Source organism: Mesoplodon densirostris, chromosome 10, assembly GCF_025265405.1.
Source record: "Mesoplodon densirostris isolate mMesDen1 chromosome 10, mMesDen1 primary haplotype, whole genome shotgun sequence".
In the NCBI taxonomy this organism is placed as follows: domain Eukaryota; kingdom Metazoa; phylum Chordata; class Mammalia; order Artiodactyla; family Ziphiidae; genus Mesoplodon; species Mesoplodon densirostris.
Genome location: NC_082670.1, coordinates 76,987,952 through 77,007,078, shown reverse-complemented (window position 1 = coordinate 77,007,078; position 19,127 = coordinate 76,987,952). Strand labels below are relative to the sequence as shown.

The following is a 19,127-nucleotide window of genomic DNA, read 5'->3' as shown; positions in this document are numbered from 1 at the left end:
TTAAAACATCATGGCGGGTTTTGCTTCTGGTTTAATTGGTTTTTATAGCGATCGTCTTCACTCCTGGAACTCAGTTTATTTCCAGCTCCATGTTCCTTAGTAACAAAATGCTTCCAAGTTGGAAGAGTCTGTAACAAGTCCCAACAGAGAAACAATTGCTCACTCTGGCCAAGGTAAATTTGCACAGGGTTTGGTGGTACCACCCATTTCACAATCATTTATGCTCTACCTAAAAGTCAATGATATGAAGCCTCAACTTGGCTTAAAAGCGAATGTGTTCCTAAATTCAGCACACACCCTAGTGGGGTGTGTTACAGTGGAACTTCAGTAGTGAACCTTTCTTTCCTTCAGCTATCTGTGTGTGTAAAAGACCTGTCTGAATACCTTAGGATAGAAGAAGTGTTTTCACTATTTTGAAAAGCAAACCTATGAAAACGATTTCTGTAGTAAATATTTGGTTCATGTTGAAACATCATAAGAATATATAGATGGAATGGTGTATACCTATAGGTGGCATTTTGCAGGATTTTCTCACTGCTGACATTTCGTTCAGTGCATTTTAGACATGGATGGAGACTAGAGCTATTGTATCCTGCCATGTGTTATATATTACATATATTATGTATGTATATAATATAAGGCAGCAAACAACATATGATTTAATTGTATATATATTATATTTATATAAATATATATTATATTATCATATAGAATTTAACATATAATATATAAAGATAGACATAATATATACATATATATTATATATAATATATAAATATATAATAAATATATAAATCACAGTACTACCATGTTAGCCTGGAGATCCCTCAGAGCATCTATGTTTTCACCTATAAACAATACCTACCAATACCAGTATATCAGACAGGATAAAATACATATCATAATTTAAGCAGTTTTACATTTCTTTGCTTCATGCCATATTCCTCTTCACTCTTGTGGTTGTCATTTATACTATTCAAATATTTCCAGCTTTCCTCCTTTTGAGCTTGATTCAGAGTAGGCCCTTTGGAGTCTGGTAGACATGTGCTCCTGTCTTGTCTTTGCCACCTGTAATCTGTGTGGCTCTGGGCCTTGAAAATGGAGAGCATTAACTCCCTGTCTCAAATTGCAGATGGGCACATGAAACTGCCCCATGGGTGTTAGCTAATGTTACCATCATTGTTGTCAGTACAATTAGCTTTCAATGGTAGCTGCTAGAATATAACATATAGTACTCTAATGACTAAATTTACCAATCATATATAGATGATGGAATATATTATTTATCATGGTAATCATAATTTATGTTACTATTCAGTATTAAGCAGTAACCACTGTTCATTGTTTGTTTCTACTTTATTTCTTAGTACATTTTAATAAAGCACCTTGCAAGTCATGTTTCGATTAATCCTTGGGGCATTGGTACTACTATTATCCTCATTTTATGGATGGGGAAACTAAAGTTTTGAGAGATTATATCTTTTTCTAGGTCATGGTGAGTAAGTGGGAGGTTAAGATTTGAACTTGAGGAGTCTAGCTCAAGAGCCCCTACTTGTAGCTATTACTCTTTCCTGCCTTCCAACAACGTATTTTGCCTTAGTTAGCTTACAAGTGGAATTTACTAATGTGTTAAATTAATCCTTATTTTTGTCACTTATGTGACTGAGCATATAGTAGGCATTTAATAAACTCTTATTTATTTACTTATGCATCTTTCCAGAAAAATTCTAGGCACACACAAGCAAATTCTCCTTTTCTTATTCCCAATTGGAAACATATTATACATACTGGGACACACATAGCATTTTACTTTTGGCTTCCACAAAAATTTCCCGCAATTTACCTTTTGTCTTTTTTTTGTGTGTGTGTGGTACGTGGGCCTCTCACTGTTGTGGCCTCTCCCGTTGCGGAGCACAGGCTCCGGACACGCAGGCTCAGTGGCCATGGTTCACGGGCCCAGCCGTTCCGCGGCATGTGGGATCTTCCCAGACGGGCACGAACCCGTGTCCCCTGCATCGGCAGGCAGACTCTCAACCACTGCACCACCAGGGAAGCCCAACCTTTTGTCTTTTTTCATGAAAATATTTTAATTTGTATTTAATCTTATTTGTCTATCTTTTCCTTTATGGTATCTAAGCTTTTTCTCTTGCTTAGAAGGACTTCCATGCTTCAAAAGTAAAAAGAAGGGCCCCAATATTTTCTTCTACGACTTTTCATTAGGAATTTTTTTTGTCATGAGGAATTAGCTAAGGATTTACCTTTATTATTATTTTCCTGAATGGGTAGTCAGAGTTTAGCCATTATTAATTGAATAGTCTATTGTTTTCTACTAATCTAGTGCCACTATTATCATATACTAAATTTCTCTAAGTATGTGAATCTATTTCGGATTTCCTCTGTCTTTTTCTTCCTGTATCAATACCAAACTGTTTTAACTATCAAAGCTTAAAATATGTTTTAGTGTCTGGATCACTCACCTCCTGACATCATGAAAGTTTGGAGTAAGTCATCACCTTAGAGGTCATTGAGCAAAGTTTTGTTGGTTTATAGAGGAGGTAGATGAGTCCCTAAGAAACAAGTGACTTTCTTGAAGGTCTCACCCTCAGGTTTTGGCAGAGCCAGAAATGAACTTGGGATGTAGGCTGGAGTGGATCTTGAACTAGAAGATAGGGCTTTAACACAGTCTACCACATTAGCCCTGAATGCCCTCTGAGCTTCAGTGTTTTAACTTGTAAACAATACCTACTTCCTAGGTGGCCCTGAGGAATGCATGAGACACCCTGGTTCATCACCTAACAAACTGCTAGCCACAGAGGACGTCTCACATGTATCTATTGACTCTGAGCCAAGGCCTTCTGAATCTAATCCAGTGGTGTGTCCCCATTTCACCAGACTCAAACATTTCATATCTATGCCATGCCTTAAAAATTTGATTGCTAAAAGGTACACGAGAACAATCTTTCATAAAATTTTCTGAAGGGTATTGTTGTGTTCTTAGAAAAATACGGGTTCTGTGGCTGAATGGATTTGGGAAAAGTAAGTAAGGTCTCGGCTATGGGACTTCAGAACCTTTAGTATGATAATGTCTACCATAAATCAGGAGAGCTAGCTGTGTTTCCCAAGTTGACTTGATCATAGAACAAACCTCCACTCCCCCAATTAATTTTTGCACAACACCCAGGAGGGTTTCAAAGAACAAATACTGTTTACTTTAGAGCAGTATGTCTCACACTTGGGAAGAAATTCCTTTTAAAAGAAAAAAAGAGGGCTTCCCTGGTGGCGCAGTGGTTGAGAGTCCGCCTGCCGATGCAGGGGACATGGGTTCGTGCCCTGGTCCGGGAAGATCCCACATGCCGCTGAGGGGCTGGGCCCGTGAGCCATGGCCGCTGAGCCTGCGTGTCTGGAGCCTGTGCTCCGCAACGGGAGAGGCCACAGCAGTGAGAGGCCCGTGTACCACAAAAAAAAAAAAAAAACAACAAAAAACATTATAGACACCCAGTATTGTTTTATGTAATAATTATTACTTATGTTACTTAATTAGGTACAAAGATAAAACTAGGTATGCTTATAGCTCTTACAGAACTATGAAACCAAATCAAAATTACACACTAAATGAAAATACAATGTCAAGGCCTATACAATTTAAATGAATGATATTAACTTTATATGGAGAAGAACTGTGTTTTCTGGATGTAAATTTATACCTGATATGAATATGGTGCCAACCGCTATGGCTCAGATGCTAGCTCAGAAGTCTGCATGGTGGTGTGCTGTGTATTAATCTAGTTTCCTCACTGATTGCTGTTTCTGTAGTGCTGATAAACCCCTTGTTTGCATGTTCACCATTATGTCCCGTGGCCAAGATTTGGAGGAGGGAACATATCAGAGAAATAAGATATATTTCTTCTATGCTTTCTCCATTTCATTCCCAAAGATTCTTAAGTGCAAATACAAAGGCAGGTATTGAGATTGTTTAACAATCCTTGATTATAAGGAGTTATTCACATGATCCAGAATAAGTTCACTTTAACATTTGAGAATCATTAAAAAGAAAATATAACATAAAATATGTCTTATAGCAAACTCATGGATGCTTGAACATAGGTCCCCATCCTCCAGGAGTGTGGGCCCTGATTTGAGAGACATGACTTTAAAATACGGGTTTAATTCTCTTTTAAATAAAAGGAGTATGGTTTCTAATTTGTTAGTCAGTTACAAACATGTCATGCATACCTGGATGGAGGTTACTTATTTGGATTTATTGAAAATAACTGACCTTGAGATCACAAAATTATTACTTAATCTTGGTACTAAATTATCAGTGATTTAAGTTCTTTGGGCTTCAGTGATAGTTTAGAAAGTTGATGGCATATCTAAGTAGGACCAATATTAAAAAATTTTTCATGTTTAAATTTAATGTGCTTACTTTAAGGGAAAGTGCAATATGAATGATACATGGTGTTTTCTTAAACTTGTTTTTTTGGTAATAATAAATGTTTTGAAGACGGGCTTTTCAAATGTTAGGAGGTACTAAGATTGATAGCTTTGCAAATTGGTTTTAAGTATTTTGAATTTATAACTATCATCATGTTGCAAAATAACATTGACTTTGGAATGGTTTACTTCCTTTTGTAGTAATTCAAAAATATTATGACAGCTATAGTTTTATAGTGAGCATAAAAACCAGTGAGGTAAGTTCAATGAGGTAAGGTTAGTGTTGGAAGTTTTAGTAACAAAAACTTTAAGTATTAACACATGAGTTACAATTCCCATGTGTTTTCAGAAATTTGCTGGAACTGAACTGAACATTAAATTTTGAACTTTGGACTAGTCACTTAAAACCACCTAATTTTAGTGTAAGAAGTAGCCAAAAACTTAAGTATGAAAACAGGCTTTATAAAGTTGGCTGGATTATTAACCCATATATGATATGAATCCTTCCATGTAGGTGATACAAAGCATTCTTAACCCAGTATTGTTTTCTTCAAGTAGGTGGCATGTGGGAGTTGGGTATAATTTTTTGACGGGTAAGTAAGACAAAATGCATCTTTACAACCTGAAAATTTTAACTGTGTTAACAAGTTGGTGATTGTAACTTAACTTTTATAAGCACAGCATGTGTTTATGCAATACTGAATATACCTGAATTTTATTTTTCGAATTGAAATTGTATGAAAGAACAGACTTATAATTTAAGAGAAAAGTATATTATAAATTATGAAGCAATGTATAATACAGCCATTATTGTTACTCTTTGTGCTATTTAAATATCTTAAAATATAGTATAGATTTTTTTTCCTTGGTCAAATGTTTAAGTTTTGGGTTGCTAGATGAAAGCCAGCACACGGAATTGGGATTATCTAGTCTTTTTTCCCCAGTCAGTATCACTCCATTGATCAACAGGAGGGTAAATACATGATTGACATTAACTGGTTGTCTTGAAGAGCTTAAGGGTATAATTGATAAGATCAAATCTCTTGTTACTCATGACTGTGACGGGTAGGGAGACCTTTTAACTAAGACTGAAAACCAGGGACCCTTTTAAGAAAGGGATTTCTCTCGGTTTTCAATTGTGTAGATATGCTCTCCTCACAAATTTTTGTTGACTTGATCTCAGTGGGAGTAAATGCATCTATGTGGAAGTAAATCTATAAATATGCAGAAGATGTCCTCATTAGTCTTCTGGAGGAATGTTGATATAATTACAGGACTGCTCGCACACAAGTAGGTTAGACTCTAGTCCAGGTTCTGTTGTCTCAGGAGCTTCCAATTCATATAGCCATTTACCTTTTTAATGTTTCCTAGCATCTCAAGCTACATGTACCTAATCCTGAATCCTACCTCAAGTCTGATTCTCCCTAGTCTTTCCCGTAACAGGCAGTAAGTCCACTGTCTATTCCAGCCAGTAACCCAGGAGTAACCTTTGGTTCCTTCCTTCTTCCCCCCACTGCCCATAATTACAAACCCGCAGTTCTCCCAGCTGCCTTCTGATTGTTTCTCAAAATATATCTCAAACACAGCCACGTTCTCCTTCTCCACCACTTCCATCCTAGTTGTGGCAGCCAGTGTCTCTCCTCCGGTTGACTGCCTGTCCCTGGCCTCCATACCCACCCCCCACCGCCCCCCGTGATGTTCATACAGTAGCATCAAATTGTCCCATCCTTGGCCAACAAAAAGACTATTGTTTTTTCACAATTCCTTGCTTTCTGGTTCAATAAGGTATTCTATACTTACTGTGTACAGTTTCTTGCCACAGACCTAAAATCAATCATTTCTACAGTGAAACTGATTTGTTTTAGTTAGAAATGGTTTTAAGAGATAGTATTTGGGGTGGGCGATCATTGTTACTGAGACGGTCACTTTTTTCTAAGCTTTTTTAATGGACAAAGCTAGAAAATAATATTTTTAAAATGAATACATACCATGTGTTCATCCTTACTAGTATTATAAGGGTCTTTTTTATAAGACTTAAATTTATTAAAATCCAAAGTTATCTTGAAAGCAGAGGAGCATGTATAAAGCACAACTTATTTAAAGATCAGTAAAGACCATTTAGGGAATTCCTTGGCAGTCCAGTGGTTAGGACGCCAAGCTTTCACTGCCGAGGGCACGAGTTCAATTCCTGGTCGGGAAACAAAGATCCCACAAGCCGTGTGGCACAGCCAAAATGAAACAAAGCAAAAACAAATCAATAAAGACTATTTAGTGTTCTAAGATGGGATAGTAAAGAGAAGCCAACAGTTAAATAAACCATTTTAATGAATATCAATGTGTCAGTCCAAGTCTAATTTATAATAGTTGATAGACATTTGCTAAATCATGAATTTTATTATTTTGTATGTACCCAAACACACAATATACATTTTCACCAATAAACACAGATAGCCACAAATTAACCTTTTTTCATCCAGTTTTTTAAATAAGGCTTTTACATATGTTCTTAGATTTTATATTTGTATTACTTTCCTCTTACCCTAAAAATCATGTTTGCTGATAATATTTACATAATACTTATTTGCTCTACCTCACCTCCAACTTCACAAATATATGGTTAAATACGTCATGACCTGACAGTCTTGTTAAAAGGCTGTATCTCTAAACTAGGACAGTGCCTGGCACAAAATCAAGTCTTCGTATTTCCTGAATGAAAGAATAAATAATTCTAGTTAGTGGAGATAAAAAGAGCCCCTACAGAGAAGAGAGATCTGAAATCAAAATAGCTGCAGAAGTCGAAGAGTAGAAAGACATAACCTAAGTATAGGGTAAGAGATAGACACGCCCTCGTCTATAAGTTAGTTTTTAATGGTGCAGTTCCTGAAGGTCATTTTTTTCTGAAAGGCAACTTTTGCTATAATTAGAGATTTGTATGAAAGAGCTTTTAAAAAGCAATGATTATTCTGAATTTTTCTTTTCAGCAAGACTCCAGAAGGATCATGTTAACTAAATCACCAAGCCAATTAGGTGGTTCCCTTTGGTAGAGATCAGTAGCCTCTGTTGGTGAAAGAAGGGAAGGCTATAGGACTCCTGCCCATGACCCTGCCTCCAGTTGTATCAGTCATACAACCTCTCTGAGTGCTCCTTGAAATTCCAGCTCTCTGTCCTTTTGAGATCATAAAAGGTTCATGAGAGGTCAGTGTGACACTATTTCCTGTGGCAAGGCTCAGCCAACCATGTTTGCTGTTGGTCCAAAATCCTCCCTGAAGTGTCTATATGTGGGGAGATCAAAATCTAAGGGTTGAAACTTTGGGGCTTATTAGAATCATAGACCTGCATGGTCCAATATGGTAGCCATGAGCCATATGGGGCTATTGAGCTCCTGAAATGTGGCTAGTTCTAATTGAGATATGCTAAAAGTGTAAAATAAATGGTGAATTTTGAAGACAATAAAAAAATGTAAAATATATTATTAATTTTTTATTATTGATTACATGTTAAAGAGTAATATTTTTGATATAGTGTTATCAAAATTAGGGTTTTAATTATTACATAGGGTTAAATTAAATATATTATTTAAATTAATTTTACCTTTTTCTTTTTACTTTTTAAACTTGGCTACTAAAAAATGAAAAATTACATATGTGGCTTGCATCATATTTTCATTGGTCACACTGTCTTCAGTCTTGTTTCTGGAAGGGTGGAAGTGTTTGTGCAACATTTCTAGCCAATCCACACATCTCGAACACCGCCCATTTCACCAAGGAAAAATCACTCCTCACATCAATTATGTTAATTGACCAAATTTCAGGTACTCATCAAATATAAAGAATATTGAGGCACTTTTGGTAGTTGACTCTGGCATCTCAGCTTTTAACTGAAATCTTTCATAGGCTAATTAACTACCCCTGGAGAATTTTTTTGCATTTGGGAAATATACCTATCCACCCACCCACCCAGGCACCCCCTCCACATGGACACACATATCATACTGTGTATGCTGAAATATTTTAAAGTAAATGACAGACAATATAACACTCTGGTACATGTTAGAGCACAAAACCTTACTTGCTGGTTCTTCACTTTTCCTGAGGGTTGTTGATTAGCAACCTTTATTGCATTCCTACAGTATATAAATCACTGGGTTAGAGGCTGTGGAAAGCAGAATAATAAAATATAATAACAATAGCAAAAATTTATTGAGTGCTTCTAGGTGCCAGGCACTGTGCTAAGTGCATGATATGTGTTATTTAATTTAATCTTTAACATAACTTGGTGAAAGAGGTACTCTTATTATCCACATTTTGCTCATAACACCTTAGTTTTGTTCCCGACATTTGGAAGGCCCGTGGGTAAGTCCATGGCCATTGCCATGAGTTGCTTGAACACATATATTTGCAACGCAGAGACTTTGCAAAACAGAGTTGTCTACTTGAGCCACTTGTTGATATTGATACAAACTGAAGTTCAAACCAATGTGCTTAAGGAGACTCTTCCTCTTCGATCTCTCTTTCTTTTCTCCCCAAGGTCTTGATCTTTAACCTCTGTGTTCACTCCCTAGGGTTCTGCTACTTCTTCCTTTCAGCTCTGGCCTTGGCTCTCTGACATTTCCCCCCTTCTTTGGAATCGGAGTGAAAGGATAGGGGAAAGTAGATTTTGAGGTCTTAACACACATGGAAGGAGTAGAGGGAAGTACAATGGCCTGATTTCGTTTAGGTTTATGGTAATTTCTAAGACAGACCTTTCTAGCTTTAAGGCGCACACTTTTTAGTAAAACCAGGGGAAATTATTGTAATTATTGATGAGTGGTTTAACACATCATACTGTTATGTCCAACCCATGTTAAGGATTGGGGGGCAGGAGGTTAGGGGTGATCCTGCTTCTCTTGGTCACTTGAGGATCCAGATTTATGGAGGTTCTGCCATCATCTAGCTCCAGCATCTGGAAAATGTAGACTTTAAGATCTCTGAGGAAGGGGAGGAGTGTGGGGATGGCATAGACAGGAAATGATGTATGTCGCTTCTGCTTACATTTTATGAATAAAACACATGGCCTCATCTTCCCACAAGGGGGTTGGGAAGGGAAATTGTTACTGTGTTCAGGAAGGAAAGGAGAATTGGATGTGAGTGAGAAGTAGTGGTTACTACCACAGCAACTTTTAGATTTTAGGTTATTTTTAGTGTTTGCATCTTTGGAAGCTATGTACTTTATGCATACTTCCAACTTTGAAACTGTCTCCTCATTTGAATGATTGCAAGTTGAATCAAGTTCAAATATACCCTTAACCCAAGTCTACTATTAGGAAAAACAAACAAACAACACTTTGAATGTGAAATAAAACTATATTGGGAGCTTTTGTGTATGTTCCAGTTTCATTTTCTTTTAAAGATGTTCTTTGTGATAGCATGTTTATTCAATGCCTGAAGTGTTGTCAAGTAAGTAGTATTCAATCTGTGAAAATTTTCAAGTGGCCCCTTTTTCTCTCTCAAGTGTTTTTTTTTCTTTTCTCAAGTGTCGCTGTAGTCATTTTAAGATTGAAGTGAACCATTTGATTTTTAAAAATTATTCATGGCACATCAAGTAGCACTTCGTGTTTTGTCACAATATTGTAACCATTTCTGAAGGCCTAGGTGACCTTATGGGAGAAGGGTCAGGAGGCTTATATATAGAACTTCTAGAAACATACCTCACCATTGGAACTGGTTATAATTCCTGGGTGATGACAATGAAGATTAATAATGTTTAACTCTGATTTCAGCAATTTTTGCCCATTTCATTGCCATGGTCCTTTTCTTTCAAGTTATTACCTGGAACAGAAGTGATAACAAATGCTTCATGTTTTATACTGCCAGGTAAAAGGTTAAATTTTCATATGTTATATGCCTTTAAATATACACATACATGCACCCACATATACACACAAATACACACACAACTGGATCAGAAGGCAATGAGTAATTCTTCTAAAATGAAAAGATTGTCTTAGTTTTAACATTAGGTGACTAGTTCCCATGTGGTTAAGTCATATGTAAAAATTGGAAATTCAACCTATGGGTCTTTGTGCACTGACTGTATCATACAGTTCTAATTTTCTTTTTTTTTTTTCCTGGGAAATGATGGTGCTCTTTTCTTTGCCAAGTTTTATTATTGAGTCAACTGCCAAAGTTTGAGAGAGAGTCAAGGGCCCTTAAAATTATTTGGTGTTGAGTGACGGGGCAGAGAAAGGTATTTCATATTCCCAAACATTTTAACTTTTATGTCTCTACCTGATGTTGGAATATAATCTAAACTTCAGGGCTTTTCTGATTCTTTTAAAAATGATGTACACTGTCGAGTGAGGTTCGAGTATTAGCGAGGGGAACTTTAATCCTACTCACTGTGACTCAGTTTGGAACTACATATTCTAATTTTTAATAGACTATGTTCTTTCTGGCCTGATCTTCCTTGTATTTAAACTTCTGTGCATCAGAAGGTCTGTGTGCCTGCTTGTGGTTTTGCACCATCTGGAAGTTAAAATTTGACTTTAGAAATGATGTCATGCTTGCTTACTACAAACTGGGCTAATGTTGGTTGAGAATTGGATGCAGTTCAGGTCAAAGTTTTGTCTAAAAAAAAAAGACCCTTAAGCTTCATTGCTTGATTCTAGGAGACTGTGCAAAGCTGTAAAGATAGAGTGAAGGTGACTGAAGGGCACAATTCAAATTCCTTTGAAGCTAAGTACATGCTGTCAGGCACATGGAAAATAAACTCCCAAAAAGAAGACCTTAGCTGGCACAGACTCCCTCCTGCCATGTAGAGTTTGGGTGTTGTGAGTAGTGTGTTGATCACGACCATCTTTGCTCTCCATTTTATTCCTGGAGAAATAGTCTTATGACTAAGGTTATTGTTTATCTCTTCTGGGCTCTCAGTAAGATGGGGCAGGGCACTGATAGATCACACATAGCCAGAAGGCACTACAAATGTTAAGCTTATTATTCATCAATAGAGAGTCTCTTTTTCTAAACTCTCTCTAGCACCACTCACTACCTCCTATATTGTAATGTATTTATATCATGGTTTTGGATATTGGGTGTTTCCTTTGATCCAGATACAGACCATTCATCTTTGATAGGTAGAATGTGGGGCTAATGGGACCACAGTTTTTTTCTCAGATATACACTGAATCCTGGTCAGCCTGTGTGCAAATCTCTACAATTGAATATGTAACCCCTTCTAACCACTGCTGTAATCTAGAGTGCTCAGCATGTTCCACCAATTTCCAGGGAACCCACTAAATGCCATCCTTTATGTATAAACTAAAAATCATATTTTTTTCACCAGATAAGAGGAAAGCCTGAAGAGAAGTATTGATGTTACTCCAGGTTGGTAGATGAAGATAACTTTAAACAAAGATAAGCCACTTGAGAATCTGGGATGTTTAAGCTTTAGTGCAATTGGCATGAATTTTCACTTAGAAAAGGGGAGATCCCCAGGACATGAGTATCCCCCTCACCCACCCGCCCCAGACCTCTGTGGCCATTATGTAAGAAGACACAGCTATCAGATGTCTGAAGAATCTGCAGTTCACACCCTCTGCAAGCACAGAATGTCCATCCTCTCTCATAATGCAGTCTGGGTCATTCGGCCAACTGGGCTTCAAACACTTGTCATCACTTCTTCCCTTGCTGGGACCTCCCAGCTTCATCCTCCTCTCTGGGACAGAAACTAGAAAAACTCCTCACCAACCTCCCCATCACCTTTGACCTTTAAAAACACAACTTTGGCACCCCTTTCTTGGAAAGAGGTAGGAAAAGGAGATTCTACTCCGATAACTTTATCTCTAATATCATCATCCTTCCCTGATGTATTCTGCCTATGACTGATTTCTGTCTTTAAAATCATAAAATGTCAGGCACTTAGAGACAGTCTGTTCTTACCACTTTGTTTTATGAATGAAGAAACTGAGTCTGGAAGCCTGGGTTTGGGGAAGTGAGAGTTATTTGTCCTGATCCTCACAGGTAGAAGATGGAAGCAGAACCTGGCCTAAAACCTAAGTGTCTTCTTTCCATTGTTCCAAGTTGCCTTTGACTTTGTGTCCTTGTAGTCTGTACATATCTATTTATTTTGGCGTATTACAGTATTCTTGCATCCTTTTTAAACAACTTTTGTTTTTTTCCCCTTTCATCCAAATTTTACCTGCTGATAGTGTAATGAGCAAAATGTTCAACAAGAATTGCTATGAGATGCAGCAGCCCCCAGCTCACCCCTGTCCCATTCTTTTTCCTCAAGACCACCCGTTTAAACTCTTTATGCCTGGTTATTTTGATATCTCTGAATAACATGCTTGCATCATTACTTTCTGAATGTTGATGTAGCTTCTCTCTGTCCAATTCTTGGTACGGAAGGTGAAGATTAAAGTCTTCCATCACCCCCACGCCCCACATCACCCATGTAAGCTTTTTTTGCAAATGGTCTTTGGAATGTTAACATTTAAAAAATAAAGGTTATGTTTCCTCACTTTATTACGGACACTTGAAAAGCAGAAATTGTAATAATCTAAGTTTTGAGCTAAGGTAGAAATAGGAATTTTTTTGTATGCTGTGTCTTTTTTTATTTCTTTAGTATTTGGAAAGCAGTCTTTCATAAAGCTGGAGAATGAGTGTCATTTCCCCAACATTTTCTTCTAGCAGCATTTACTTCCTCTTGGCAACACGTCTTTTTCTAATTTAGGAGTGTTTCTCAACGTGTCAGTCTTGTTCTCCCAGATATCCGTGGCAGAGCTCATTGTATTCTCTGAGGAGAACATGAGCATCCCTGGAGGATGCTGCATGAGACGTGTTGTACCCTCCCTGGGCTCTCAAAGACACAGAGAATTAGTGTGCTTTTTTTTCCCCAACCTTTGGTTTTACAACATGAGACATACTACTATTTCATAATGTCTTATTTGATATAAACCTTATATTTTAAAAAATGTATCACTGTTCGGGTGCACATGCAACAGAACTTTAAGGTAGATGTAGGCTTTAAAACACACGGAGGGGCTTCCCTGGTGGCACAGTGGTTGAGAGTCCACCTGCCGATGCAGGGGGTGTGGGTTTGTGTCCCGGTCTGGGAGGATCCCACATGCCGCGGAGCGGCTGGGCCCGCGGGCTGTGGCCACTGAGCCTGCACGTCCGGAGCCTGTGCTCCGCAGCGGGAGGGACCACAGCAGTGAGAGGCCTGCGTACCACAAAAACAAACAAACAAACAAAATACACGGAGGTGCCCATGAGCAGTGTTTGATCACACTGCTCAGAAGGTATTCTGCTGCCCCTCCCTCCTTGCAGGGCAGGACTGATGGTTACTGATGACCTGTCTGTAAAACTACAACCCTTTTTCTTTTCCCTGATTTCAGGTAGATGCACTGAGATTACGACTAGAAGAGAAAGAATCTTTTCTCAATAAAAAAACAAAACAGCTGCAGGACCTCACAGAAGAGAAGGGGACACTGGCTGGAGAGATTCGAGACATGAAGGATATGTTAGAGGTGAAGGAAAGGAAAATCAATGTTCTTCAGAAAAAGGTGAGTAGCTGACATAAGCCCTTCAGGTTGAGAATTGATATCATCCATGTTTTGTCATTTCAGAGAAACTTTTGAGCACGTGGAAAAGAAGAAATTATTGTTGAAGAATTTTAGATTAGGGAGTATAAACTTTAAATTTACTGGTATTTAACTTACTGGTGGTTGTACTATGTCATTTTTAGCATGACCTGTTGAATTTTCTATTTGATTACCTGGGAACTAAATAGTGATGATTTTTTTTTTCATTTACCATCTTAAACATAGAGATAATTGTACAAATTTAGATAAAAAACTAAAATTTATAGTAAATTTTTCCTTTTTCCTTACTGAGAATTGAGCAGTGTGTTTTGTGGGTCTTAAAGGTATTAGTTGCATTTTGTATTTACATAAACTTTAGTAGCTCTTATCCTGTGAAACCCATACAGATTTTAGTGTGGGAGGGGTAATGTTTACACCCATTACTTAATTGAAATCACTGAGAGAATGTATAATAAGTTCTAATACAGTGACTTAACCCAGAAGATGCTTGACCTGGTTAGGGCTCGCTCTTCTTTCCTTCTTTCAGCAGTTCATTTTCTCCATTGTAGGGGAATGAGATTTGGGGACAGCACCCAGATTTTTTTTTTTTTAAGAATTCTTATTTGCTACTGTGTACAATTTTGGTGGGACCATAGGGTCCCTTGCCTTCCGTAAGGAAAAGTGTAGGCAAAAAGGGAAACCAACACCTGCTCTTTTAATAAAAAGAAGCTGTTGGGAAACACAGGGGTCTCAGATTAACAAGCAGGCAGCATGGAAACTGGGCAGGAACCAGTGGGGGAAAGCACGAGCTGGCTGGCCAGGACACTGCCGTAGACAGGCATGTTGCCGGGCACCAGTGCTGCAGCTGCAGGCAAATGGAATCTAACCGGCCCTCCTCTTGGTGTCATTTGCCACCATCACCTCTCACTTTGTTTATATTGACAGCATCCTACCTGTTTTTCCTGCTTCAACTCTTACCTTTACTACAGGCTGTTCTTAACACAAGCTGGAGTAATTATTTTAAAACATAATATAATTCGTATCACACTCTGACCAAACCTCTCCAGTCACAACCAGGTACCTAATTTGTGGGGCCCAGTGCAAAATGAAAATGTGGGACCCCTTGCTCAGACTTTATTGAGAATTTCAGGATGGTTAAGGAAAGCATTAAACCAAGCATGGGGGTCTTCTGAGTATGGGGCCCTGTGACCCTACACAAGTTGCATGCCCATGAAGCCATGTCACCATCCTCAGCGGCTTCCATCCTCATAGGATATTGGTGGTCTGATAGATCATATTATTAATTCATTTCTGTTAAGATTTTATAGACAAGGCCCTGGTCACCGTTACAGCTCCAGTTAATTGATACAGGTGATTAGAAGAGGGCTGGGAAGAGACGACTGAGGACGCTTTGAATCAAAGGACTGTCTAGGGCAGGTGGGACTAATAGAGAAATAGTTACAGTGGCAGTTCTTGGAGCATATACTAAGGATTCAAAAGAAGACTTTCATTTAGAATCCCCACCAGCAAATGGTACCGAAAGCTGGCATTTATTGAACTTAACTTATGTTGAACACTGTATGCTAGATACTCTGCTATGGTTATTACGTGCACTATTTACTTACTTTTGACCATATTAACCCTGTGAGGCATGCACAGTTATTAACCCCAGCGATGCTGAGGCTTATGGTAGACTTACCCAAGGTCAAACAACCTAGATACAAGTTTATGTCTTTGGGAGTATAGAATAAAATGATTATTGCAAAATAAGAGAATAAGCCTCCTTTTCCTTTGGCCCTTATGATGACACCAGGTGCAAGAGCAAATCAAGTAAGAACATCACAATTGCACAACCAGGAGTTGAGACTAAGCTCTCTCGTTCTTTTTTTTCTTTTTTAATTGAAGTATAGTTGATTTACAGTGTTGTGCCAATCTCTGCTGTACAGCAAAGTGACTCAGTTATACACATAGAGACATTCTTTTTTTAAATATTCTTTTCCATTATGGTTTATCCCAGGAGATTGTGCTATACATTAGGACCTTTTTGTTTATCCAGTCTAAGCTCCTTCATTCCTGAGGAATAAATGGCAACAATTTTCTCAGTAGAGATTTTGGGAAGGCACTTTCTTTTTATCTTTTTTCTTTTAAAAAAATATTTAATTTATTTGTTTGGTTGTACCAGGTCTTAGTTGCAGCAGGCAGGCTCCTTAGTTGTGGCTTCAGGGCTCCTTAATTGCGACACATGGGCTCCTTCGTTGTGGCATGCGAACTCTTAGTTGCGGCATGCATGTGGGATCTAGTTCCCTGACCAGGGATTAAACCCAGGCCCCCTGCATTGGGAGCACAGAGTCTTATCCACTGCGCCACCAGGGAAGTCCCTGGGAAGTCCTTTCAACGCAGAAGTGACAGTTGGCCACTTTTGCTGATGTGAGTATTTTGCAGAATTTTAAACTTTCCCTCACAGCCAGATTCAAAGGTTTGGGAATCAGTTTGGGAATTCTGAAACAAAGCCAGTTGTGTATTATGGCTCCTTTGGGCAACAGGATCACGATCCCACTTATTTAAGCCATGCTGATAATGGATTTGGGAATATTTCATGTATATTTGGAGAGGTTGTTTAGCTTCAAGTTTTTTTTTTTTTTTTCACCAAGTGTTTACCAATACATTTGGTGGAGGATATAAAACCACTGGCAACATAGTGATGGGGCAGGAGTGCTATTATACCTGCAGTGTGAAAGAGAAATAATTCCTAAAGAAGTGATGTACACAATTCAGAAACTACTACTTCAGAATGTGGAAATAATACAGAAGCTGATGGGCTAATGAAACACTGTCTTTGGGACTGGGGACTCCTTAGAGTTTTGACCACATTCAGCATAATTGGCTGTTTTAGGGCAGGCCTGGACTGGGACAGCATAAGCTTTGGACTAGGGTATGTTGGCATGGAAGAATAATAACCTCATGTCAATGTCAGAGGTGCAGTATTACTTAATATTTCTTTCTTGTAGACTCTTTGGCAACCAGCACTGTGTTTTGAAGCCAGTAGAACTGGGTATGCTCCTTCCACAGCCATGTTTAACCTGGCCAAGCTAGGCTTGCACCTCATATCTGTCAGCTTTGCCTTCAAAGCCTTGGGTCTCAGAAGTCTTGTGTACTCCATAAGCCATGTGCACAGGTCACATGTCTGGGCAGCAGGCACGGGCATAATGCTCTAAGCATTTTGTTACTTGAGGAAGGAAGTGAAATTGAATAAACAGAGAACCCCAGGTGGCATAATATCTCTGATCAAACTTGTGTAGGAAAACAGAAGTCATCGAGAATGGATTTGGTCCTACCGCCATGTTTCTGGCTCTACTCCATAATGCCAAGAAATGGAATTCTTTTAGCAGGGGTCAAAAAGGTGCATGTATGAAGATGGTTTAGTGGATCATCCCTGTGTGGCTATGATACTGATGTCAGAGAAGCAGCACAGTTTTCATGCTACAGCCATAGCATTCTGTTCCCATACCTGAATTCAAGCTTCCACTGATGAGGTGCTACCTGACTATTGAGTTTTTGTAGTAAATGTCATAAAACCTTGATGACATTGTACATTTGGAAAGTGTATAATGCCTAGGATTTTAGAACATGGTAGCATTATTTGAACCAGATCAAATTCAGACTGTTATGTAGCTCATAGATTCTTGCAGCATAAACTTACTACCCAAGAAAATTTTTTTAAAGCCATTAAATTGGAGAAAAATTCTATCTCCATTTTCATTCTAGGTCTCAGTCCCACAAGCAATGTGAATTTATAGAGCAGAGGTACTTTATTTATTAGGGGTAGAAAAACAGATGGTGATTTCTCTGTAAGCCAAGTTCACTAGCTGCCTACTGAGCTTCATAGATTGCCCCGTGGATTGGAAAGGGCAGAGAGAGGGGAGTGTAGTTGGCTCCTGGGAATGGTATATATGGACCTGCCCTTTTAGCAGTTTTATTCTACCCATTTGGAAGTATGATGGTGAAAATTCTGAATGACAATAGAGGAAAGAATGCTACAGGAATGTGGTTATTAGCATACTGGATTGCTTCATGAAGTTTATATTAAAAAGTTAAATTTGAGAAGATGGCTAGGGAACATAGAGATTTCCACATGAGTGTAAAATTGACGTAAGGTATGGAGGACTTTCTGACTCAATTGAGCTCTTTCTCAGTGTTAAACATCCAGTTGGACTTTTATATTTATTATTGGCAAACCTCCTAATTTTTTAAACATGTGAAAAATCATATTCATTTTGCATTTACTAGTGTTTCCTACGTGTCAGTCAGTCACTACTGTAGGCCCTGGAGGTTTAAAGAGAAATAAGACATTTTCCAGTCTGCAAGACAGTCTGGTTGAGAAGGTAGACTTGTATAATGTGGCATGTTACCAGAAACAAACCACTTGATGGATGCAAAGAGCAGAAGCTAATTCTGGCTACCTTAAGCAAAAGGAAATTTACTGAAGGAATATCCACGAGCTCCAATATCTGGCTGGTAGAACCAGATTAGGGATGATCAAGAACCAGGACAGCTCTAGGAGACCAAGAGAAAGCAGACAGTGCCCTGACCTTGTAACCTGGAGTGTCTGGTCAAGTGTCTTCTCTGCTGATGGCTGCCCTCCCCCCTCCCCCACGTCCCCACCCCACACCCTTACATCATGCTGTTGGTCAAGATTCAGAGTCCTGGGACAGAGCTCCAAAGTTCACACAAATGCCTCTCATTAGCAGGATCTAACCAGACCCTACCTAAAAGGAATCTGGGAAATGTGGTTCCAAGCTTTACATCTGAGCTTTCCACTCAGTTCTTGTGTCACTTAGGGAAGTCTTTGCTGACACTGCAGGCTGGGAGAGGTTTAACACTCGCGTAGATTACCATTTCTTGGCTCACTTTGAAGTTATGCACCCCGTTAATGAATGTTGGCTTCCCTCCAGGGCTAAGCTCCTTGAGTGCCCCAGCCGTCATCATCTAGATACCTCCAGCTCCTTGCAAAATTCTTGGCAGGTGATGGTCCTCATTCAGTATGCATTTGATGAATAAATTATGTCAGTAAATTCTGAATGAATGAGAACGTGGGAGAAGAGAAATCACTTTGAGATCCACTCCTGGCCCAAAA

At 38.6% G+C, this 19,127-nt stretch overlaps 1 protein-coding gene across 13 annotated transcripts in view; it reads left to right on the top strand.

Annotated features, from left to right (window-relative positions):
* Nucleotides 1-19,127, top strand: part of ERC2 (ELKS/RAB6-interacting/CAST family member 2) — a 985,114-nt gene that overhangs the window by 360,686 nt on the left and 605,301 nt on the right. For all 13 annotated transcript variants that reach the window (XM_060111325.1, XM_060111324.1, XM_060111322.1 and 10 more), the window contains one exon: nt 13,808-13,975. In XM_060111325.1, coding sequence (XP_059967308.1) covers nt 13,808-13,975 — 168 coding nt within the window. The remainder of the gene's footprint in view (nt 1-13,807; nt 13,976-19,127) is intronic.